Consider the following 26,553-nt stretch of genomic DNA (forward strand, 5'->3'; position numbering starts at 1 on the left):
GGAGATGCAATTTATATTATCTGGATTATAAAATGCTTTTTTCTCTAACGTACTTAAATTATTTTATTTCCTCTCTGGGAAAATGTAAGGCAGTGTGTATGATGACCAAACTCCTTAAAAAGTTGATAAAGCAAATGCTGGCCGGAGTCTGAGACCTAAGTGAGATTAGGGTGGGAAAAGGAGACCTTGAAATTCAGCATGTGTGATAAGAAAAAGCCACCCTCTGTGTGCCTTCCCCAGTCCTTCCTGTCTGTTTCCTGAATATAAGTCTGTATCTTTCCACAGTATCTCTTGATCTTATAATATCTCTGTGGTCAAATCTATATTACTGCATTTTAAGAATCTGTTGGAAAGTGAAAAATTAAGACAAGCTGGAAACATAACAGAAATGTTGAGAACTTAGAAGAAAATGTAGCGTGGGTAGATGTGATTTGCAGGATCACTGACCCTAAACTAATCTGGGGATGTTTAAACAGTACCCAGATATTGAATCATTAGTGCATAATCATGTGCTGCACAAGTTGTTGGAATAGTCCTAGATTTGTGGGAAATGCATAAAGCAAAAATCAAGTTGCCTAGTTTTTTGTGAAATCAATGTGAATTGGTTAGCTGTTGAAATACCCAATCCATTCTCTTCACCATCACAAGAATGTGGCCTATGACATTGGCAGGGTTCTCCCCTTGTGGGCCACTAACTCTCTGTGCCTCCCGAGTCCAAACAGCTAGAGGCTGAGGCCTGGGAATCTGCCTTCTTAGCAAGTTTCCCATTTCATTCTTCTGCACACAACTTTAAGTCCCATTGGTCTAGTGATGAGATTCTTACACTAGAACATCTCCTGCTGCCCATCTGGGTTTGTTTTGTTTTATTGTTGTTGAGCTCCTGTGCTTGGGTTGAGTTCATCAGACTCCTTAGTTGGGTGCACAGGGTCATCAGCGCTTCCTGCAAAGTTCCTCTTAATTTTATTTATCCTATTCCACCACTGTTTTCTAATCTCCATTCCTGAAACCCGTGGCAACCATTCTTAAATACTGAATGAATATTCATTCATATATGCATAAAAAATGTGGATTTGTATGTGTGCTCGTGCCTTTTAAATCACATAAATGCTCTCATGTTATACACATTGCTCTGTTTCTGACTGTTTCACTCTACACCATATTTTAAAACCTATTCGAGTTGTCAAGTGTACATCAAATCCATTTCCTTTAACTACAGTGTGGCCCTCAGTGGTGTGCATCACTATCTCTTATCTAGCCATTCGGTTAAGGCCAGTTTTACTGAATGGATCTTTTAATTTGGGTGAAGCATTTCCTAAGATCTTAAACTATGCTCTAAATGTTTTTATTATTATTTTCTTTCTTTGGTTGTTCTCCTTTCTCTTTATAGGAGCTCCAGAAAGCTGTGGACCACCGGAAAGCCATCATCCTTTCCATCAACCTGTGCAGCTCTGAGTTCACCCAGCCTGGCAGTGAGAAAAGCCAAGATCTGCAAGATCGCTTGTCCCAGATGAACGGGCGCTGGGACCGTGTGTGCTCACTGCTGGAAGAGTGGCGGGGCCTGCTCCAGGATGCACTGATGCAGTGTCAGGTTCGTGGGAGTCAGACATTTCCAGTGTAGCTGAGTCTGGGACTTGATTTATTAAGGTCACTTCGAGGGATGCAATCGCTCCCCAAAGCCGGGATTTGAATGAGATAACATTGTGCCCAAACTATTCATTATGCTGGAGAATCTGTACATCTGGACCCCGTCTTTTATCCAGCTAACTGGACTATTCCCACAATTTTATCTCAGCCCCAACTCATTCATTCATTCATTCATTCATTCATTCAACAGATATTTACTGAGCATGTTGGCTGATATTTCCTGAACATGAAAGTGAGCATTACAAATATTTACTCATCCATTCGACCACAATTATTTGATGAGTGCCCACTCTCTGACAGATATTATGTAGAGCAGTCAGGATACAACAAAGCCTCTACTTTTGTTGGGGAAGACAAACAGTAAAAATGCAAGTAATTGCTGGGACACCTGGGTGGCTCAGTCAGTTGGGCGTCTGCCTTCAGCTCAGGTCATGATCCTGGGGTCCTGGGATCGAGCCCCGCATTGGGCCCCTTGCTCAGCGGGGAACCTGCTTCTCCCTATGCCTGCCATTCCTCCTGCTTGTGCTCTCTCTCTCTCACAAATAAATACATTAAAAAATGCAAGTAATTGCTTAACCAAGATGCTTACAAGTGTGGATGTTAAGAGTAACTGAGAAAAGCCACTTTGGGATAGAGGTCAGGGAATTTCTATGAATCTTTGAGCTGACACTGGAGGAATATGCCAGACAGAGCCAATGGGATGTCCCAGAAACAGGAAAGGGCTTAGTGTCTTTAAGGTCAGAAAAGAGGCCAGTGGGATCAGAATGTAGTCAGAGAGGCAGGGATAAGAAAGATCAGGGAGATGCTTAGCAACCAGATCATGCAGGGTCTTGTAGGTCCTGACGAGGAGCAGATTGTATTCTGAGCACAGTGTAAACCTGCTTCCCAGGTTTGCATGTACCCCAAGAATACCTTGAAAGCAGGTACGCAAGCTGTTGTCTCACCCCTGCACCCCCTCCTAGCCCTGTGCGTAAGAGATTTTCAGTAACTATGTGTTGAATAAATGAATGAACAAATGGATGAATGAAGGATATAGGGATCGGATTAAGGCCTTACAAGATGGGAAGGTTTGAATACAGGGAAAAGAGGGGAGAAGAGTTGCTTTCTTCCAAACTGTATAGTAACCCTAGAAATTAAGTATTTGATGCCAGTTTTTCCTTATGTCTAAATTCTCCCTCAAATAACAAACTAGATGCTTTTGGAGAGAATGTGAACTCAGAAAATTGCCACAGCACCAGTGCCTTTCTCAGAAAGGAGTTGTGCATAAGACCTTAAATCCAACGTATCTTTGCCAGTGGTAGCAATTGTAAAGAGTGGAAATTTAAGCTGTGAGGGAAAGAAGAATATATTATTCACGATGATTTTATACTCCATTTTTTTTCTTCATAGGATTTCCATGAAATGAGTCATGGTTTGCTTCTTATGCTGGAGAACATCGACAGAAGGAAAAATGAAATTGTCCCTATTGATTCTAACCAGGATGCAGAGACACTTCAGGACCATCACAAACAGCTTATGGTAAGATGCGTGAGCTCTGGCGGCCTGCCTACTCATAGCAGTCATCAATTTCATTTACAGAAAAAGAATGGAGGTGATTTTTTTTTTTTTTTACCTTTTGCATGCTGGTCTCTAATTTTCTCTTTTTTATTTGTTATAGTTTCTGATTTTTGTGAGGCAAACATGCTTATAGAAGATGACGTCTACTAGCTTTAGAATCTGGTTCTAAAGTCATTGCTCAATTGTAGAGATCTTAATTAGTTCTTCATCTTAATTAGATTGTTTTTACTAAAGCAGATCTTTGGCAATTGCACTTATTTTTAATTTAAACTGTATTTGTTACATCTATGTATAAAGTAAGAGTATATTGAGTTGCTTAAATTTTATTTTTATGGACACTGAAACTATTAAAATAGAGGGACCATTAAGACTTCTTAGAAGAAATTAAGTGGGGGGGTGCCTGAGTGGCTTAGTCAGTTCAGCAACTGCCTTTGGCTCAGGTCATGCTCCCAGGGTCCTGGGATCAAGCCCCATGTCAGGCTCCCTGCTCAACAGGGGAGTCTGCTTCTCCCCCTTGTCCTGCTCATGCTCTCTCTCACTCACTCTCTCTCTTTCAAATAAATAAATAAAACCTTAAAAAAAAAAAAAAGAAGAAATTAAGTGTATCAGATTTAACAGTAACCTTGTCACCAAGTTTTGTGAAAATGAAGACAAAAGGGAAATGTGAAAAGTTATTTTCATTATATGAGAAAAAGAAAACATGCCAGTTCTCAAGGAGAAAGAAACTTTTTCTAGCACTGAATTCAAAAGGAAATTTGCAGAATCTCTGCGTAGATTCTTATGCAAAGGACTTTGGACAATATAATGTACAGTGTACTTAAGGGATTTTATAGAAGATAAAGCAGTATATTTGAGTTCCATTAGGAGAAAATGATTTGCATTTTGTAGCTTTCTGTATTTTTAAAATGTCATTTCTCAACATTTAATGCTTATTAACCTAACCAACAGAATTGGTAGCTTTTAATTCAGTACCATGAAGGTCTTAGAAACCAAGAAGGAATAACTATGCAATGGCATTTGTACTGACTTTTGACCTCAGACATTAGTTGTAAATAATAAATCACTACTATATCCTTCAAAAAAATCTTGGACAAAGATCAGAGTATATACTTAGACATATGTGAGTTTTGCTATATTTATATGTTAATGTTTCACTTTCTGTATAAAAGAATATCTTACGTCTCTTTTGCATAATACTTGATATTTTAAGCACATTCACGTATATTCACCAATTTGAACCTTTCAATATATGTACTGTGGACCAGGCAGGAAAAGGTATTATCATTTTCTGAAATGAGAAAACTTGAGATCAGAAAGGTTCAGGGGCCTTATAAACTGTTTTTGGCAGAGGCAGGGTTAAAACCCAGACCCCTGATTCCTGAATGCCAGGGGCTGCTTCATTCTTCCCTATGTGAGCACAGCATTCAGATACTCAGGTTTAATTGTCCACTAAGTTAAACTGATGTCATTCTGCCTTTTTGGAATTTTCCCCAATTATCAAAAATTCTTAGTAAAGCATTTCTTATCACACACATAGCAAATAAGGCATGAGCTATTGGAATCCCAACTCAGAGTGGCCTCACTGCAAGACATGTCTTGCCAACTCCTGGTGAATGCTGAAGGCACAGACTGTTTAGAAGCCAAAGAAAAAGTCCATGTGATTGGAAATCGGCTCAGACTTCTCTTGAAGGAGGTCAGTCATCACGTCAAGGAGCTGGAGAAGCTATTAGACATGTCAAGCAGTCAGCAGGTAAGCTCTAAGCAGACATTGTTAGCATTTCTTACAGGAAACCAAAGAAGCATCATCTTTATCCATTTTTAGAAGGACTTTGAACATAGTACTTGTCAGGATAAAGTGCCCGCTCTCAATCACTGCTCTTACGAGTCCTGTCTCAAAATAAAAAAAGGGACTCATAAACTTTTATAATAGGACACTGCTTTTGATTCTATTACATCAAAAAAACCTCTTTCAATTGTTACTGCTGACCCTTTAATAACAAAACTATACCTGTATTTTCCAGCAGGACCAAACATACAACCAGAAAATGCCTAATACACTAGAAGAATTAGGTTCTGTTCTTAGAGTTGTCTGATTCTATTTTTCCCAAGGAATGGTTCGGTTTTTTATGGAGGATGGGTGGGGATGGGCTGGTAAATGCATTGTGGATTACCAAGTCATCACAGCTTTGGGACATGGAGTCATTAAAAGAATCTATTTCCTATGTAGGATTTGTCTTCCTGGTCTTCTGCTGATGAACTGGACACCTCGGGATCTGTGAGTCCTACGTCCGGAAGAAGCACCCCCAACAGACAAAGAACGGTAACTTTCCACTGGTCCTTTTCAGTTGGCCCATGGGAGGGAACGCTGGGGAGCAACAGTATCTATACCTACCTCAGGGTCCACATGCTCCCCTTGGGGAAAGCAGGAGTCCCCCTACAGAGGAGGGTGGTCACACAGTAACACAGTGAAGTGTTGTTTCCTCAGCCCTGCGGCATGCCCTCCCCACATGCACTCAGGAATGGAAAAGAACATTCTGTTTTTCAAAAGAAGGAGGGCTCAATGTGTGGTTGGTACAGGGAGACAAGTTATTTCTCTTGCTCCAAGGGCCATCGCTAGAATGGTGTTCCCTTGTTTCTTTGGTGGCTCCTCCCTTCAAACCACTACCATCATAGTTCACCTAAAAAAGTAGGTTCTCTGTAAAGGGGCGCCTCAGCCAGAGCAGACAAAACTGTGAGTGTCTCATGAGACCATTGAATGTATGAGACAAGTGGGGGTTCTGTTGAACTCTCAAGCGAAGAAACTCCTGAAGGTGGTTCTGAAGGTTTCTGATGACTGTGTTGCCCGCAAAGAGGCAACAGCTCAAGAGGACTCAGCCACGGAGCCTTTGGGAGGCTGCCTCACCGGTATTCTGTGAGACCGGAAGGACAGATCTGGCCCCTGCTACCCTCTATACTTTGATTTCTCTGTGTAATTAGAAGCTTGTTTTTGTTTTGTTTTGTTTTGTTTGTCCGGCTTTATGATTATATTCATTTTTATTACACCCCATTTTCCTTAGTTTTTAGAAGTATTGATTTTGTTTGCACTTTTTTTGTTATGAACACTTAAGTTCTATGCTGATAAATGTTATTATCTTATTTAGGATTGTTTTTTACTACATTCACTAGTTTCCTATAGATCCTAGTTTAAGAATGTGAAGGAATACTGGCTTTTCGAGTCAAAATCTAACCCTGACTTAACCCGTTGGGTCCTCATCATTCTACAAAGAAAAATCTCATATTGCCATTGTTATCTATTTATCTACCAAGAATTTCAATACTGTTTCAGCGTTCTAGAAGACAAAAATACAAGGCATGCTGACCTTCATATTTATTGTAAGTAAATCCTCAGCTGGTGTAGAGTCACCTGTGTTTCCACCATGAAAAATGGGGTAAAATATCCCCACTGTGGTGGGGACTCCCGAACCAGTTTCTGTTTCCTCGGTGACCGATGATAGAGATGTGGATTTATTTCACTTCTTCAACAAAAGAAAAGCCAGTTTCCTGAATTCATGGGTACTGATCATTTCATTTTATGTATTTTTCCTTTGCTGCACTTTTAGTTTAATTTTTTTCAGTAGCTTGTCTTTATTTGCCGGGACTGAACATTCTTCTTTCTTTACCCCTGTTCATTGCAAACAGCCACGAGGCAAATGTAGTCTCTCACAGCCTGGACCCTCTGTCTACAGTCCACACAGCAGGTACCTTGTTCTCCTGGTTTCCACACTGTTCTAGAACTCCAAGAGGATGATGAAAATTGTCCATGATTTAGGTAGACCTCTATCTGGCCTGCCTCAGGGTAGTTGAGAAATTACTTGTTTCATCCGCACACCCTTTTCCTAATAAATTGGAAGAGACTTTTCTAAGTGCAAAGTATAAGTAAAGCTCAGAGCACAAAATATTTGGGTCCCACCAGAATTGCATCTAACTAGACATAGGCCATCTGGTACTTTTCATCCCATCGTATTCTGTGTGCACTTAAGGATTCAGTGCAGTAGATGGCTCAGCCTCCATTTGATTCATGGCAGACTTTCCTCATCCTCTTTATTTCTAGATTTTACAATAAGACAGGTAATAGATCAATGAATTATTTTACCACTCACAGAACCCACAAATCTGAATAAAATATACTAACATCCCCAGCTTTTTATTTTATTTTCATGTTTTATCCAGATTGTGGGTTTTGAATTCTCAAAATGGCAAGTCCTAATTTGGTATTATTTAAAATTTATAAGCACCTTCTCTCTTTTGCTTATCCTAAAACTTCTCTTCTGCCAGCACACTCAGTCACTCACCTTCCTGACACTTGGCAAACTCTTTCATGCTAGAAACAAGGGCAGTCAGTGCCCCTGCCCGGGGACGTCCAGAGAGCCCACTCACAGCTGCCACTCCGTGCTTTACGCCTGGCTTCCCACAATCCCTTGTTTCTGCAGTTAGCGGTGCTTTGCCTTCTTCGTTGTTGGTGTGATGTCTGTGCTTCCCTGCCCTTTCACTAATCAGTTCATGTTCCCCCAGACAACTTTTTAAAAAATGAAAATACTGTCCCTAGAGCTGATTTTTTCATTCCAATCCCAAGCAGTTCACTGTTAAAGTAGTTTGCCCCTCTGGAAACTTATCACCACTGAGCTGGAATCTAAATTCCTGAAAGGAGGGTGAGGGGTAAGGAAGTGTAGAGCTGTAAACAACCCCTGAGTAATAGTTTTCACTTTCCAGCTGTGTGCTGAAGGGACTGGATATTTGATTTGGTCATTCCTACTCAGCTGAAGCAATGCAGAACGTACTTTGATGTGCTTTTGGTTTTAAGCCTCCCTTTACTGTGCTTTTTTTTTTTTTTCTTTCCCTTTGGTTTGGTTTGACAATTTTGTGGGGGCTTTTTGTCCATAATAAACCAATAATGAAATATGAATGGAGAAAAACTCACAAGGATTTTTGAAGAGAATGATGGACTTCCACAGGTGCTCTGAGGTTCTCTTAGTCCCCTACAAGAAAAGCCAGTCATCTACTATAGACAGATCATTGTTTTGTCCATCTTCTCCCTACAAATTGCCAATATGCCATGAACAGAGATGGGGACTGTCCCCATAGCAGCCCTATTAGGATACCAGAGATCAATTCTTTGGTTGACATAACTGACGGTGATGAGAAGGGGGAAGGCTCTTACATTATTATGCAACACCAATAGCAACCACCCTTTGGTTCCCAAATACCACATCAATCTGCAACCCCAACTCTTTCAGTCGCACGGGGTCTTCTGAAAATGCCCAAGGCATCATTTCTCAGGGCAGCAAGTGCTTCAACATGTCTCCTACGGGGGCTTTGCAGCTGGGACGGCCACATTCACAGGCGCCTTTCAGCTCTGCTCTGTCCAGCGCTGTGCATTAACATCTTTCTGAGCATACAGCACGGTGTTTACTTTGTTACGTAAGGGTCTGGAATACAAATGAGCGACACCTGAATGGTAAACTTCATCAAACACCTTGGCAGACAGGTTGTGGTTGAACATTCTTGGACTTCTTAACTTCTTGGCACCTCTGTTTGGGGTGCACCCAACCCCGACAATGGAATGCGGAGTCTGCTGGGAAAGAATTGATTTCACTCATAATCCAGGCTGTCACGGTGTTCCTTTACATTGAGACTTGAGTGTACCTTGTGTTTGATCTTGCACTGGTCCAGCAAATTTGAAAGCACAAACGGTTTAGAATGTTGACCCCAGCGATCTACAATGGAAAATTTTAGACACATATTCTTTCTAAGAGAAGAAAGAGGCTGAGTTGGAAGAAACAGGGTATCCGTTTGAAGGAAGGGGGTTCTTATATTATTTTGTTGTTTAAGGTCTGATGTTAATAATACAGTTGCTTATCTGCTATATATGATTTCAGGTTGGTTTTATAGCCACAGTTCTATGTCCTCTTATGTAATATTCTATGCCTACATACCGATTGATGCCAATATTTACTGTATACCTACTATGTGTAGGCACTGGGCTTGCAAAATTACTACCGTATGGTTCCTGCCATGTGTCAGAATGTACAGATGCCCTAAATCAATTACAAGGAGCTCCTCAAGACTCCTTAAAAATTATAAACATTTAAAAAATATCTGTGCATACATTCATAATGATTATTAATCAGTTTTTAGATTAAAGAGGTTTAAGAAGCACTGTTTATGATGGTCCAGCTGGACTTTTTTTCTACTTTTGACTTAAAATCGTCTGACTCAATCACCAACAAGTCTTTTCAACTCTACTGGATTATTTGAAGTTGACAAATGAGATTTTACTCCAGTTTCCAGCAAGGCAAAGGAATAATTGCTCTGTAGTCTGGATACAGTGAAGCGATGACTTCATTCTAAAACTTAACCAAAAATTCTAAAAGAAATTTTAAAAATTCTAACATGCAAAATTTCCTTGGGCACCTTTGGTCTCTGGCACCTTCTACAGAGAGAACTAAAGTGGAACAATAGATGGAAGGGAGGGGGAAAACTGTGAGCACTTCACTCTAAACACTGTTCAGTTTCTTATGGAATTTTTTTTCAAGTCTTTTCTGTTAGGCTCCTCCCTGGGGAATCTCCTTATCCGTAGCACTTAGAGAGCCTCAGCCTATACAGGTATACTTCTAGGACAGGCTGGCCACCAAGGCTGAGAGCAGTTACAGGGTAAGGCACCAGTATGTTTCTTTTATAATATTTTGAAGTATGCATTCCCAGTGTTTCCCAGGAACAAGTCAGCCACTTTGGCAAATGTATCACATCTTTGAAAGCACTACTAATAAATCAGAACTATTCTCCTGGGAGACAAGCCTGCGTACAACCAGTCCCTAATGGTATGAATTAGCACACCTTTGCATTAACAATGATGATAAGACAATAATGATAAATTGTGACATTTATTTAGCACTTAATGTGCCTTAAGCGCTATGCTAAGCATTGTATATCTGTCACCTCATTTAACTCTTACCACATCCCCATGGCATGGCTGTATTCCCAAGTTCACAGACAAGGACACTGAAGATTAGAGGCACGAAGATTAAAGATTTGAACCAGGTTTACCTGACTCTGGATCCTAGTTTGTAAATCACTTCCCTCTGCCGGAGCGGTGGGGCGCTGCTCCTTTGCACAACAGTTTTAGGGCTTGGGCTCCCACAGCCTGCCTGACACTGCTTAGGACCAGCCAGTTCATTTTTTGAAAAAGGAGACTGAAATCCTAAATTGATTCTGGAAATTTGTCTTCTGAACCACACGTCCAGGTAACAAAGACCATCCGCACCAGAGCAGGCAACAAGATGGTACGCAACCTAGATATTTTCTCACGATAAATTCCTGTTACAACACTGCCGGTGTTAACTAACAAGTAACAAAACGAATTGAACGTTTCTTTTCATGTGCCTTTAAATAATTTGTGCCCAGAAGTAATTCGTTTTATTCTCCTTGATTATGTAAAATTTTTTAGATGAGTCATACTTTGTGCATGCTATTCAGGCTTTTTACAACCCTGGGTCAGACATACTTTTGTGTGTTGTTATGTACTGCTGCTTCCTCCCCTACCATGTTCCTTCTCCCACAACTATATGTATTTTGGGAAAGAGATGAAACAACTCCTGGGCAGTTATTTACCCAGAAATTTGAATGACTGAGGGGAGTGAGAAAAATGATAAACTAAATATTTACTTGGAGAGAATAAAGCACATTTTTGCTGGACAGAATTATCTGAAATAGCTCCATCAATTAAGTTCCTTGGGTAAGTTCACACATTTCGTTTTTCCTCTAGAAAGACAATCTCAGCTCACGTCTATTTATGTAATAAGGCCATTGAAGGGTGATGAGTGACTAGTTAATGAGTAGTCTTTGTTCTTTCCCTTGTCAACTTTCCCAAGACTCTTGAAACAGGTGCTCTTAGGTCAATAGATAAATATTAAAAGTACCCTTTTCCCCCCTGCACCATTATCCTGTTGGTACTAGAAGCTCTAGTACAGGTTCATCCTAAGAAGAGGCAATTTTTGGCATGCTGAAACCCTGATAATTGCCCCAAGGGGGTGGCATTTTTCTCAGTAGATACAGTGGACATTTCCAAGAGCAGTCAACTGCATGGAAGCCCACTAAGCACTGTGTGTTCTCTCTGTCCATATCTCAGCCCATTACTTCTCCCTAGGTTAGCATTCTTCAACGTTAGAAGGCACATGCTAATTAAATTTTAATAAGAAATGCTCTGATGCTGTTCACTGTGCCATGTCCCTCAACAGACTCTATAACACATGAGCCCATATTCCAAAGATGGTGACCTTTCTAGTTTTTCTCAGGAGTGGACTTGTCAAAGTGCAGCCCCTGTTTTGATCTTGATCTTTGGCTTACTCGCTCAAAGAAGATAATAATTGACAAACAAGGGCTATTCATCTCTGTCAGTCAAATTGTATTATTAAGTAAATGCATAAACTTCCCCATAGTGTCCTTAAATGTCTTCTAAAGAAGAAGACTTTTAGAAATTGCCTTCATTTTATTTAAATATTGAATAATGAGGAAATGTAGAGCTGTCTTTAGTGCTCCTGTTATAACTCATCCAGTGACAGGTAGTGAGTGTTGTTTCCCACGGCATATTTTCAGGTCAAAGGAAAGATATATTGAAGGAAAATTCAATCCAGAGTTCATGGGTAACTATCCCATTCTTCTCAAGACACTTTAAGGCAAACCATTGAATTCATAAACTGTTAGAGCCAAATCGATTTGAGGGTATTAATGCACCCCTTGTCTTTGCAAATGAGAAAACTGAAGACAAGAGAGACTAAATTACTTGCCCAAGATTTTACAATTGCCTCAAAACAAAATGCCCTCATGTCCGTAATACTGACTTGATCTGTATAATACTGTAAGGCTTTACAATTAGACGCATTTATTTCAGACACAAGGAATCCACTCACCTCCAAATATTTTAGGATACAAGTATTGTTTTCTTTGCTTCTACATGTGAGGTACATAAGTATGGCCTGGACAACCTCCATTCGTGTCATCAAACAACAGAATGTTGCAGAGAGTGTGGTAGGGCGGGACCTGGGAACCCTGACTCCCTGCTAGAGCTCTTCATTTAATTGTACGATATGGGGCAAGTGGTTGACCCTATCCATAGGGTCCAAGTTCTGGGACCTAAAAATCTCAGGGTTGAGATCTTAATTCTGCCACTTGCTAACTGTATAACCTTGAGCTAGCTACTTTATCTCTCAGAGTCTCCTTTTTCATCATCTATAAAGTGAAGATAATGAACACACAGAGACTATCATGGGGATTAAGTGAGAGAATAAGATAAATGCTTAGGGTGTTGCCCAGCAACTAGAAGAGTAAAAGTTAACTCTCCTTAGCCACTTATGTATAAAGTTAGAAGATGGATTATATATTCTCTAAGGCTTTATTTCAACATGAATATTTTATAATTTGGTAGCTTGAGGAGTTTCTGTTTTCTCCTTCCACTAATAGTTATGTGGCATACCTCATTTATGCTCTTTTCACAAAATACACAGCCTTTCCTATTCAGTTCATGAGGAATAACTCATTGGCCTTAGCGTAAGGGCAGTTGATCAGTTTGACCACTAGATGGTGATTAAACTCTTATGGCCTCTCAGTTGGTTGACTGTACTGACCAACTAGTAGAAGACTTAAAATATATAAAATACGGAACTTTCAAGTTGGAAGACCATCTAATCTAATTTGGAGGGTTTGAAGCAGTTGGCACTCAGAGGTGAAGTGAGTTGTTCAAGGTTACACAGATGTCAGTCGTAGGCTTCAGACAATAATACAGGCCCAGTTTGGGCCAATGACTGGTTTTCTTTCATGACACTGCAGAACTGTACTAGAAACACAGTGGTACGTGGCTGTTCGGAGCTTCTGCAGGACTAGTCTGCTTGTCTCACATTTGTCTTTGACAGTGTAATAAGAAAGCTTTGAGTACTCCCTCTGTTCCTTTTTAAGGGGTTTATGTCTGTTTTTTATCTTAACATTTATTTTCTTTGGTGCTACCCCTTATCCCTCACTGATATGAATGTAATCTGTTTTCAGAAATTAATGGCTAGTAGGATAGCTGGAAACATAATATTTTTTATGAGAAAAATGTACAGAGTAACCAATATAGTTCTTACACCTTCCTATTTCTCCAGTGGCCTCACATTCAGTGTCCTTACCCTTAGTGATATTATAACCATTAGGGAATTCATTGTAGGTATGGGGAAATGCGTCTCATTGGTACATATATTCTTTTTGTTCCTGCACTGTTTTGTGTGCGTGTGTGTGTGCGTGTGTACAAAATGCCTCTTGTAAATAACATTTCCTTCTACAACTTTCCTACTAGTAACCAAATAAGACATTCATGGATGCCCACAAAGAGAAAATAGTGCACCTCACCCAGGACTTACTTCCATTTTCAGAATTTTGCAGTCTTTCTTATGAGTGCTGAAATTCATACTTAATCTCTAATGCACTATTTATAAGTAGAAGGGAAAATGGAAGTAGATAGGAAAACTTGGAACTTTGAGTCTAGAAGGAGCCTTCAAGAAGATAATCTGCTCTCAGAAAAGGTGTGTTTCCCAAAGTCACAGAGCTAGCAATAGATAGGATCGGCCTAGAATCTACGCCGTCCCACACAAGTGTTCTGTAGGCTAACTCTGCCACCACCCTTGTACATACAGCTTTAGAACCCACTTGGGTCTGGGTCAGATGCTGATTCAGTGCAAGATGAAACCAGGGTATACTCTAAGATTATTTAAACTTCGTGAGTCTCTGCAAGATGGCTGCCGCTGTTCTTAACCTTGCTGCATAGATTTTGGCACATCCAGGATGGCAAGAGGGGATACTTTGCATAATTCTGACAGCAACTAATTTTGCCTAATGGTGCTACTGATACTCTTAAACTAAAAATGTCCTGCATCAAACATCCACATTTTAATTATCCTGGATCTACTTAATCTATGCTGGTAGGATGTGTGGAGAGCGGTTATCTTTGTTGATGGAAAATGTTTTACCAAATTAAGGGATGGGATTTGAACCCAATTCGTTGCCGTTAGTTGACTGACTAAATGTTTATTTTTCATCAGTGAAGTGTCCAAAAAAATTCTTCATGTGGTGGTGGGGAGATCACCTTGGCATACTGCAGAAGGCTGCCAGCTAATTGCTGGGTTGGGTTGGGTTTGGCATGGTCCTTTAGCTTCCTGGAAGGTGAGAAAGCAAAAAGCAGCATCCATCCAGCATTTGAGATATTTGAGTTATTTATGTTGATTCTCCTCTCAGGTCCATAAAAGGTGGCTCCGATTCCTCCCCTTCTGAGCCTCGGCCAGCTCGGTCCGGCCGAGCCTTCTTATTCAGAGTCCTCCGAGCGGCTCTTCCACTCCAGCTTCTCCTGCTGCTCCTCATCGGGCTCGCCTGCCTTGTACCAATGTCAGAGGAAGACTATAGTTGTGCCCTCTCCAACAACTTTGCCCGATCATTCCACCCCATGCTCAGATACACAAATGGCCCTCCTCCGCTCTGAACCAAGCAGATGCCATCTGCAACAGTGCTGGTAGCACAAGGAGGAGTTGGCCAAAAGCGATCCCAAACTAGCAAAAACAGGACCTGAATCTTGGCGAATGCCCTCAGCATGGCAGCTTTAGCTCTCCTCCGTATCCCGTGTGTGCAAATCATGGCTTCGGAGGTGGATGGTAAACAATGACAGGAGGAGAGCAGACAGACAATAGGTTGGGAAGAAATTTTGTTTGAAACCCTGAGCCTCAGCACTAATGAGATTAAGGACCTCCAACGTTCTCTGGACGCATGAATTCTGGGCCATTGGCTCATTCTGTGCATACCCAAGGACTTCAGTAGACTGTCTGAGCAGCTCTCCCACAGTGCTGCTCCATCCATTCAGTAAAGGACTCTCCCTGAGTGCCATGTTGGCATCGAACAATCTACCAACCAACCAGTGCTGAGGAGATTTTAGAACCTTGTAACATACAGTTTTTAAGAGCTTATATGGTACCTTTCTTTTTACCTTGCTTTCCTTTGGGGCATGATGTTCTAACCTTTGCTTTAGAAGCACAAGCTGTAAATCTAAAAGGCACTTTTTTTAAAGGTATAAAGTAAAACTGGATGTAATAAATACAATCATGGAAGGCTTTATGTGAAAAAAAAGTTGAATGTTACAGTAAAAAAAAGATATTTATGTATGTACAGTTTGCTAAAGCCAAGTTTTGTTTGTATTGATTTCTTTGCATTTATTATAGATACTATAAAATATTTTGTCTGTGCTTTTTTTTCTTTCCCCTAAAGAAATGACTCTAAATTTATGCACTAAGCAGACACTTATCAGAGCACAACCTAAATGATCTTTTTTGCAGAATGAGAGAAGCTGAAACATAAGTATATATTAAAGAGAAAGGATGGTTACAGGTAGCACACATTTAGATGTAAAGGACTCTGGATGATTCCTTTCCCCCTCCTCTTCCCATAGCTAATCATATCTCGTGACCTCTTACTCCCCAGCATCTTTCACAGCCCCCTTTCTTCTCTATTCCCTTTGCCCAGTTGGAAGAAACCCCACATTACTCTCCTCACTGAGGCCACATCTCCGCTCTATCCCAAGGATACTCAATAGCCATGTGGATTTTCTTAAAGCACTCTTGTTCACATCCCTACTCTACTCCAAAACCTTTGATTGCTTTTCATTGTCTACTAGAATAAATACAGTTTTCATCCATCATTCAAGTCCAAATACGATAAGATTTTATTCTGCCCCTCTGATCTTGCCAACCAGCGGCCATCGTGGAATTGCTGGGTGCTCATGGCGTTTTAATCCATCCTTTAATAATTGGAAGAGGATTTATATAAAGCCCAGGTTTCAGGCTTCTCTTGAAAATGGAAATCTCTCGTGCCTTGGGTGCATATTCCTGCAGGCCGTCATTGCTGGGGTGATATGGTTGCTGTCACCTGAAGAACAGTAAGAGAGAGTTTTTACATTTGGCTTTATATCCTATTAACTCCTCTCACTACCTGTCCCAGTCTAACTCCTGTGGGTATTTGGTGTACAAATCCTGCTCTACATGGAAAATTTAAACCAAACTGAGGTACTCGACCTGAAACTGCCTGCCATGGTTTCCATGATGTTTGTAGCCTGAGTGCCATCTCAACTAGGGCTCCTGAGGATTATTAGGTTTCCCAATTCCTGAGATCATGGCAGAACTTCTAATCCCATCTCTGGGGGTACGACCTGGGGGCTTGCATTACAAACAGACACCTGAGGTGATTTTAGCCCGACGGACTGTTGAAAAGCACTGCCCCATCCCTTCTTACCTCCACAGTTTTGTTCTTACCACTCCTTCTCTCTTCTCACAAGACTTAACTCACAAAGCCCCCAACTCCCTGAAGACTTCCCTGACCACTGTTGGACTGTATTTTAACACTTCCCTCTACTGAATTTTCCTCACATGGGCATTCTGCTCTCTACTGTCAGGTTATTCCTGTCCCATTTCCCCGGAACCTCGCTCAGGGAACAGATCAGAGTTGAGTTGTTCTTTTTCTAAAGAAGAGAAACATGTGCTAAGGTTTCCCATGTTCCTGCTTCTGGAAAGGCTGTGAGCTGTGGCAGAGAGCGGAGCTTCAGGTGCCCTCCCCTGAGATCGGGCCACGCTCTTACCTCACTTCCCCACCACTCCTGCTCCCAAGCAGTGCGCTCAGAGCAGTCCAGCCCTACAAGAGACACACGTTGCCACTGTTAAGAAAATCACCACACAATGAGACATTAGTCATGGAAGAGACCAGCACCAAGAGACTGCAGAGCCCTTGCTTCTCCACATTACAATTACCGGACTAACGAGGCATTTCCCATCACTGAGGAATCAAGTGTTAAATGTGGCTGAGAAAAAAGTTCGGTTTTGACTAAGAAAAATCTAATTAGAGTATAGTCTTTTTGTGCCTTTCTAAAAACCCCTGTGAAACACCCATAAGGATGGGTAATGTGCATTTCCATTAAATTTTTGAAGACTTAAACAATCCAACATTGGAACAGAAGTGGAAAGTCCTGGTGAGTGGAAACATTGAAGCCGTGAAGTCATGGCTTTCCCCAGGGGGTGATATGACCAGTCTCGTGAGGACCAAGCCAGCCACCGATGAGTCTGGTACCTCTGCCCGGAGCCCTCACACTCTTACCTGCCTCTCGAGAAAGGGGACACAGGACAGCATCAGGAGCACCCTCACCTGCACCCTAGGCAGCCCTGGCAAGAGAGAGAGAGAGAGAGGATGTTCAACAAAGGCTTCGGGGACAAGATGAAGGGTTTGAAAGAATATTCAGGGGATGAAAGGGCTCTCATTTCTGGAGTGAAGGCTGCCGGGGCCCTGCTGTGGCCTGGAGGTAGCCGGTTATCCCGAGAGTTGGGGGTGAAGAGGGGCAAGGCACAGAGGCCATCGACTGACCAGGAATGTAATGAGATTTGCACAGGCAGCCAGGAAATGTTAGAAGTGGTGAGGAAAGAGAAAAGTCCATAGAGCTAACATGGAGAAATGAAGGCTTGGAAACCAAAAGCAGTGACTTCACAAGAAATCCAGGGAAGAATGAAAGACTTTGGGAAAACCGCTCCTGGGGAGCAGGAATGTTGCCTCCTGGAAAATGGGGCGTCAGCAGCTTCCCTTGCATTTGTACGAAAAGAGGGGAGAGATACCTTCAAAAGGCTTGGATGAGAAATTCAGCAAGCTGAGGTCTGAGATTTCCTGTTCAAAAAGCAGGTTGTGGTAGACAGATTTACAGCCTGTGCTTTGGGGCCGATTATTAAGAACGTAAAGCTACAGAACTTTATTGACAAGCCATGGAAGAGATCGTAAAGCAAAGAGAGGTGGAGTGAGTTGATTTATGAAAGCTGATCACCAGGCCAAAGCACAGAGTCTCCAAGAGCTGGTGTGGATGGGCCTGAGACCAGCCCTAATAGTTGGGATTCCTTCCCTGCTGCCCACCAGTTTGGCATCACCAGATGTATCCTCCGGGAACTGTGGAGAAGAAAGTCTCAGAGTCTGCACTGAATAGGTTCAGACATGCCAGGCAGAGCACATTCCCTCCTATCACCGTGTTTATCAAATGCCCACTGTGGTGTGTGACCTGCCCCAGACCTCGGGAGGCCAGTCTGAGCCAGGAAGGACCCCATCACTTCTTGTGTGATGATCCATCAAGGCAACCTTCACAGGGCCTTTGACATACGGAAGAATCTGTACTTTCCTCTACCAGTTATGTCCTGAAACTGGGGATCAGGGTAAATGACACTAGAAGGGAACCAAATAGAAACAGTATCTGAGTTAGGGGGGAAAAGAGATTAAATCGATTGCATCTGTCTTCTTAATTTTCTGGCAGCAAATTTCTTCTTTTCACTTCTTTGTCACCTGATTTATGTGACGGTGGGGTGCGTTTCTGAAGAGCATGAGTCTGTGGAAGCAAAGACAGGTGAGGTGATGGACAAGCATGGAGGCCATTCCCAGCTTTGTCGTGAGCAGCACCAAGTTCGGGTGACACGAAGGGGCATTTTACCAAGAGTGGTCATTTCAATTTTAGATTTAATAATATACTGTGATAAGAGGCTGATTGTCAGACCTCAAATAATCCAGAGACAATGAAGCTTAAAAGGAATGGCTTTTATTTTTCAGTTCCTGGCTTCTCACTAACCTCTCCCTCAGAGTTTAAAATCTCTACCAGGAATCCATTTGGGAATGCCGCAGAAGAACCTGGATTTTGGGAAGAATCCTCATTCAGATGAGTAAGTGAAAGAACTGGGTGAATTGGGGGCATTTCCTGCCGCTGAGCAGGATGTTGGGCAAAGACAGGCACTGGAGGAATTCACTGGAACTGTGCTGAGGAAGGAGCATCTTGGAAGGCTAGAGAAGTCGGACAGTTGAGAATTGCTAATAAAAAACAAAGCGACATGCTGTAACACCATACCACACGCTGAACAATGAGGAACATTTAATCTGGGGAGCCGAGGAAGCCAGTTGGGATGTGGACATGATCCTTCTAAAATATAAACCTCACAGGAAAATAAATCAGCCTTGCCATTTTTTTTACAGGAGCAGGAACATAACTGAGTTTGAAAACCCCAGTTTTCAGAAGAAAGTCCCTGGTAGGCTGTGGTGCCCCTGACGGACAGCATCGGTGCCACAGGCGGTGGGGAAGAAATCCAGGTCTTCCGGCCCCATAGTACGATCGGTGCCTCACAGATGTGCATTCCAAGCCCGGGCCCGAATCCTGCTGGACACATTCTTGAGGCAGTTGCTGAGCTCTTTTAGAAAAAAAAAACAACAACAAGATAATAGGAAGGGAAAAATGAAGGGGGGGAAATCAGAGGGGGAGACAAACCATGAGAGATTATGGACTCTGAGAAACAAACTGAGAGTTCTAGAAGGGAGGGGGTGGGGGGATGGGTTAGCCTGGTGATGGGTATTAAAGAGGGCACGTACTGAGTGGAGCACTGGGTGTTATATGCAAACAATGAATCATGGAACACTACATCAAAAACGAATGATGTAATGTATGGTGATTAACATTACATAATAAAATAAAATTTAAAAAAAAAAAAGTGAAGCTGCCAAGGAACTGCCAACACTGTGGAGAGCTCCCAGCAGTCACCCCAACCCCAAACCACCCAGCACAGCTCACCTTCCTGCCCCCCCACCTCTCTATGGAATTTACAGGTTGACCGGGAACTATAGGGGTGCAGTCTGTCCCGGCCAGTGTGCTCCAGCTGTGGTTCGGATCCACAGCATCTGTGTTACCTGGAAACTCGTTAGCAAAGTACCACTTTGGGCTCTAGGCCACCACCTGCCCCAGATTTCTCCATCTTGGGACTGGTTCACTCTCCCTAGCTCACCACATAGCAAATGTAATAAGTGATTTCCCCATCTTCCCCCCACAGACTTGTAATGTCCACTTCATCAAATAGGTATCCATATAAATCGGGATTTTTGTTCTGGATTCTATCATGTGCTGTTGATCTGAGATCATGATCTCTGAGGATCAGTATTTGTCTGTAGCTCTATGGTGATTCCCACACATAAGACAAGTTTGGAAGGGCTGGACCAAATGTTATCACTTTTCTAAAATATTGCCCAACTGAGGGCAACAGTGGCTCATTGTTTTTAAAATTTTCATTTCTATGACCCGTTTATATGGTGACTCCATTTGTGTTACCTCTGTGTTTTATGTATCTGTCTTCTGTAGTCTCTATTTTTCTATTGTTTTTCTTTCACTTTTTTACAATTTCCAAAGAATGCTTTGTATATTAGAAAAATTAATAACCCTGTATATCATTTGTCTTGGCTTTATACAGTTCCTTCATTCCACAGAAAGTTTTAACTTTTATGTCATCAGATATGACAGATTCTTTTTCCTTTATAGATTCTAGAGAGTCTATAGTAAGAAGGTCTTTTCCTCTCCAAGACTATGAAAATGGTTGCTTGTATTTTCTTCCAGGAGGTTTATAATCTATCTGGAGTCATTTTTGTAGTTGACGTGAAGTAAGAAGCTACTTTGTCAACTTCCAAACAAACAGACAATTGTCCCAGTGCCAGTAGGGAACAAGACCGGGATACTTCCTTTTATCACTAGCTTTTAGCAGCCAAAAAGCCAGCATAGGGCTTGTTGAATAAATTAGAGTGCACACATACTATTTACTATAATGCAACGATTTTTTTAAAAATGAGATTAAGCTATATTTATTTATTGAGGAAGATGTTAATTATTTTTTTAAAAAGGTATGGAATAGTTTCTATAATATGCTCCCATTTTTGTAGGAAGAAAACCCATGTTAACTGCATAAGGCAAGGAAAATTTTAGAAAGATATATATGAAATTCAAGGCTTCACATTGTGACCAGAATCATCAGGGGGAGAAACAATTTTAAACACATTATTTAAATTGTGACAAAGAGCATGATTTGTTTTTGAGATCCTAACTGCTGTAATACTGATAATTTTAAAATCAAGCAAAAAGGAAAGGTACTTCTGTTCTTGCATGAGAGGCATTTGATTTGCTTTTTAATTAAAAAAACAATTTGGGTGTGCTCGAAATAAATGATTGGGAGTCATTTATTAAAAGTACCATCTTAATGGCTGACTCCGCTCTGGATGGTCATCCTGAACTTATTGCTGGCTCCAGTTCCAGGGTGGAGGGGCAAAGGTGGGCAAGTCCCCAGTTTCAGAAGAGGAGACTCCCTGACCAGGGTACTCAGTGAATCCCAGAGAAGAGCTTTCCTGGGAGAGATGTCCTCCCAATGAGATTGATTTGTTCAAGAAACACCTCAGCTTCCTAAACTACCCTCTCCGCCGGAAGTTACTGGTTGCAGGTGAGATCGGTTCATCAGGGACAGCCCGGTCACCGGAAGTGGTGGGGGCGACCGGAAGTGGTGGGGGCGGGGACAGCAGCCGCTGCTCGGAAGGCCGAGGCAGCTTTTAATCTGCCTTTCCTCCCTGGTACAGGAGCCGCAGATTCACCTGCTAGACTTTTTCCTTGAAATATGCTCCTAATCAACAATCTCCTTTAACATTCTGCCTACTTAAGCTGGGCTTTGGGTGGGGCTCAGCCCCTTCTCTCCTCCACCACCCTCACGGAGTGCGCTGATCGGAATGGAAAACTGAGAGGGGCACGAAGGTCCTGGACGTTTATAAAGTCCTTTGTGTCCAAGTCTGATGAAGGAGGCTCCACCTGCCGCAGAGACTCAAGAGCCACAGTACCTGCGTGTTTAACCCGGTAGCTGGAACACCTCCTAGCTGTGTAATCTCAGCAAGTTACCTAATCTCTCCGTTCCTCATTCTCCTCCTGAGGAATAATACTAGTACCCACAGCAGGAGGATTGAAGACATCAGTGCGTGTGCTGTGTGGTGCATGGCAAGTACGAAGGGACAGATACGCGGGCCATTTGATTATTGTTTCCTCTAATATCAAACTGATTTCAGAAATAGCTATGGGGAAGAGCTTTCCAGGGCACATAGTGATTTTTAAATTTTTCTAGGAGGAGAAAAGTTTGCCCACCCAGGAGACAGAGTTGCCCAAGAGTAACACCATTGGTTGCAGGGCTGCACTCAGTGTGACCCTAGGGCCAGTCAGACTCCCTTATCCTGATAGGACGTCTCAGAATGACATCCCCACTGGGGCAGCCCTCCAATACCTCAATCTGGCTGCCTTTTGGGGTTCCTCCCTCTATGGCTTCCATGGAAAATTCTTTCTTTTTTCCCCAGTTGTTTTTGTTGGATTTTGTTTGGGGGACGGGGGAGGGGGGGAGGGCCCGGGCTGTGATGTTCATCTTTGGAATGGAAATGGCATCTTCCTTCCTGGGTAGTAGGCACAGAAAGTTCTGCGAATCCTTTGGCTTGTCAGTAATCATGTTGTTTGTGTCCTAGCTGGAGGACCTGCCAGGTCCGTGGTCCTCGTTGTTCCCTCTGCTGTGAGTGCTAGCATCGGGAGGGCGGGGGTTCTGGCCCCTGTGTGGAGCTCCTTTCTCAGGGGTGGGTACTTCCCGCTGGCGAGGACAGTGAGCCTGGAGCTCTGCAGCAGTGGGAAGTCGAGGACCCGGATGGTGACGTAGTGTGGCAGGTGATAAACCTTGTTTGTTCAGGATTTTGGATTCTTTTGATTCTGTGACGTCCTGGCACCCCTTGCCTGGGCTTCATCAAGCAGTTTCTTCTCCTGGTGGTACCCCGAGGCCTAGCAGCCCTGCCAGCGTCAGAGAGCTCGAGTCTCCAATATCAGAGGGGTAGGGGGCTGGAGAATAGAAGGACCCACTTGTCAGGATATTTTACTGGAAATGGAACTCAGGAAATTTGAGAGGGAACCTATTTTATCTTTCTGCCTCTATGTAGCCATAGAGAATAAATGAAAAAATCTCCGTATTGCTCTAAGCTCTCTGATGTTGACTTCCCATTACTTTTTTTTTTAACATAATCCAAAGTTTAGCAGTTTTTTTCCCATAGTATGAAACCTGGAGCCGCCTTGGATTTGTTCTTTTGGGGTCTAGGTCTTTCTACTTCCTGGCCCCAGGGTCTCATGATCCTAGGCTAGAAGGGCGTGGTACCAACATTGCCAAGTAATGAAAACAAGCGTCTCTATCCAAACCTCCTGGTTTTGTTTTTTTTTTTCATATTCCTTATACACATTTTATTTTTTGCATTCAAGAATAGATTCAATTGTAGGGGTTGTTTTGTGTGTTTGTTTCTTTTAAGTAGGCTCCATGCCTAGCACAGAGCCCAACATGGGGCTTGAACTCATGGCCCTGAGACCAAGACCTGAGCTGAGATCAGGAGTTGGACGCTGAACCGACTGAGCCACCCAGGCATCCCCGATTGTAAGGACTGTTAAGGGGAGTTTTTAAACATTTAATAATACATTCAAAAATAAGTGAATGGGTCACTTGCTCTGGTTTGTAATCCATTCTTAGTGAAGCAGATTGCAGTTCCAGTTGGGCACCTTCAGCCCTTCCCTTCATTTTGAAGGACATGCTTCTCTGGTGTGGTTGAACCCCAGGAAGCCAACTGCACCTGGTGTCCTTGAGGCACTAGGATGACACACAAGGCAGCTCCCACTGGTCGTGACAGGATCCCTTCCTGTGACTTCACCCTCTTCTTATTCTTTCCTCCTCCCCTCCAGCCTGTGTTTGGGGGTCCTCGGTATTCCCACATGTGCTTTCTGGTTGTAAATGTGGACATACTCAAGAATCTTTACAGCTGAAACTCTGTTGAGCCTGGGGTGAACTCAAGAATTCAATCAATCAGCCCATAAAAAATGTTTATCAGCTCACAAACCTTTCATTGGCTTTTCTCACAGTTACTGATTTCTTGATGAAAAGACATCTGGTGACAGTCGAGTGCTGTAGAAAGGCCTAGCAGTGTACCGAGTTTGGAAAGTCACCCAGAGTGCTATCTCGTGGCCTTCCGAGTAACTGGCTCTTGGCAAAGGGTCCAGAACTGGCCACTTTGGACTCCTTTCCTCTGCTCCTAGCTGGTGTGAGGTTTTCCCACCCAGTTTCAAAATCACTTTTGAAAATGTTGCCCAAATGCTTCCTTGATTCAGTTTTTTTTTTTTTCCTTGACTTTCATCTATTTGGGATGAAAGCCACTATTTTGTCCGTTCTACCCAGACACCGGGTGCCTTGGCCGAGGGCCATGGTCTTATTCCTGGGCCATGAGATCGGTGCTGGTCTTGTGGCAAAGAAAGGGAGTGAGCCTCGCCTACTGTCACCTCTGAAGGCCCCACTGTCACCTCTGAAGGCCCACTGTCACCTCTGAAGGCCCACTGTCACCTCTGAAGGCCCCACTGTCACCTCTGAAGGCCTACTGTCACCTCTGAAGGCCCCACTGTCACCTCTGAAGGCCCACTGTCACCTCTGAAGGCCCGCTGTCACCTCTGAAGGCCCACTGTCACCTCTGAAGGCCTACTGTCACCTCTGAAGGCCCGCTGTCACCTCTGAAGGCCCCACTGTCACCTCTGAAGGCCCCACTGTCACCTCTGAAGGCCCACTGTCACCTCTGAAGGCCCCACTGCTCGTGGGGTGCCACTGCCTCAGGCCTCAAGGTCTCAGGTCATCAGCTAGAAATAGAGTTCCTCCCGGTGCCAAGGTACAGAGGAAAATCACTCCTCAGCCCACCCACCACTCTTGGCACAAACCAGGGGCAGGAAGGGTGCCTGGTACAACCTCAGAAACCAAAAAGCTCTGGCACTAAGTGTCAGGGACGATAGCAAAAGAAGTGCTTCTCAAGCTTTTCTGTCCAAGGGCCACCCACCGGAAAGAGGGGGACACATTTTTTTTTTCGGAACTTGAGGGACATAGCGTTAAGCTTCCTGTCCAAAATGCCATATTTCTTTAAAGAGTCACATTTTGCCTTAAAAGTTCATATGAATTTCTCCGCTCATAAAATGTCAAACTTGTTTAAATACAAAATTAGCACATTCTCTGGTCTTGATTAAAATTTCTTATGTATTGGGGTGCCTGGTGGTTCAGTGGGTTGAGCCTCCAACTCTTGAATTTGGTTCAGGTCATGACCTCAGGGTCTTGAGATGGAGCATTGGGCTCCACACTCAGTGGGGATTCTGCCTGGGACCCTCTCTCCCTCTCCCTCTGCCCTTGACCCCACTCACATGCACACCTGTGTGTGCTCTCTCTCTTTCTAATAAATAAATAAATCTTTAAAATTTTTTCATATGTACTATGTGGCTTTAACTCCCAAGAAGCTCAAACCCCAGTTTATGAAGTGGGAATCATGTTTACACTCAAGAGAACTGATCGGATGTCTGCCATTCATGAGATTACTGATCCTGGGAACCTTGCTTAACTGTGTTGATCCTTAGTTTCCTCACCGGTCAAGTAAAGACAGTAATAGATCTACCCTCATATCATAGCTGTAAAAATTACCTGGAAAAATTTGTATAAAGCTAGTACCTGGCATTGTGAAACACCCAGTAAATGGTACTTTTCCGTGTATGAATGTGGATGTGTTGTAACTTGGGGTAGAAAGGAAAATCAAAGATAATTCCTTATGCTGAGAGAACCTCAACATTTTGGCTTAGAGGTTATCTCATTCACGCAGAGAAAACTCCTGTTGCAGGGAGTTCACCTCACCTGTACTTCCAACCAGGTGTCCCAGATTATCTGCAGGCAGTTCCGTTAGAAAGTGTATCTCTATCTGGAATGAACATCTCTCACCTGGACTTAGCACTACCTTTTTGGTGGTAGCTATATATACTGCAATTTCAAGCAACCATGAATGTTGAACATAAAACTAGCTTTTTAATGCACATACTCCATAGTGTAAATAATAAAAGTTGTAAAAATTTGCTTCCCTGAGACATATAATCTGTATTTTGGGAGAAGCAAATCTAAATATGGCAGTTCTGAATTTAAATGTCCCTAAAGGCTTAAGAATATGTCATGTTGGAGAACGTGATGTGGAACCAGTTCGTTGAGTAGAATCTACCTTCAGTCAGCATTCCAGCTTTGACCAGCTGCACTGGACAAATTTAAAAGTTCCACGGATTGCTAAACATTCTTCCCAAAGCTGGTGAGCCCTGGAAATAACACATGGCACATGAAGACAACTCCATTCCTTGGTATTCCGAGAAGGATAATAAGGGACAAACAGACTGTGGAGTATATATGTGTATATAATGAAAGTCACAGAGGAGAAGGGGAGAAGAATTATTTGAGGAAATAATGGTTGAAAACTGCACAAACCTGATGTAAACCATCAGAGTACACATCTAGGAAGCTGAGTGAATCCCAAGTAGGGATTTACATCTACACACATCATAGCCGTGCTGCTCAGCAAAAAAAAATCTTGAAAGCAGCA

At 42.6% G+C, this 26,553-nt stretch overlaps 1 protein-coding gene across 2 annotated transcripts in view; it reads left to right on the forward strand.

The window, feature by feature from the left end:
* The window catches only part of SYNE1 (spectrin repeat containing nuclear envelope protein 1), a 436,526-nt gene extending 421,043 nt beyond the window's left edge, over positions 1–15,483 (forward strand). For both annotated transcript variants that reach the window (XM_078054564.1, XM_078054565.1), the window contains 6 exons: positions 1,388–1,588; positions 3,034–3,162; positions 4,739–4,951; positions 5,429–5,521; positions 6,880–6,938; positions 14,500–15,483. In XM_078054564.1, coding sequence (XP_077910690.1) covers positions 1,388–1,588; positions 3,034–3,162; positions 4,739–4,951; positions 5,429–5,521; positions 6,880–6,938; positions 14,500–14,740 — 936 coding nt within the window. In that variant the 3' untranslated portion in view covers positions 14,741–15,483. The remainder of the gene's footprint in view (positions 1–1,387; positions 1,589–3,033; positions 3,163–4,738; positions 4,952–5,428; positions 5,522–6,879; positions 6,939–14,499) is intronic.
* Positions 15,484–26,553: the final 11,070 nt, after the last annotated feature.

This window comes from Halichoerus grypus, chromosome 9, assembly GCF_964656455.1.
Source record: "Halichoerus grypus chromosome 9, mHalGry1.hap1.1, whole genome shotgun sequence".
In the NCBI taxonomy this organism is placed as follows: domain Eukaryota; kingdom Metazoa; phylum Chordata; class Mammalia; order Carnivora; family Phocidae; genus Halichoerus; species Halichoerus grypus.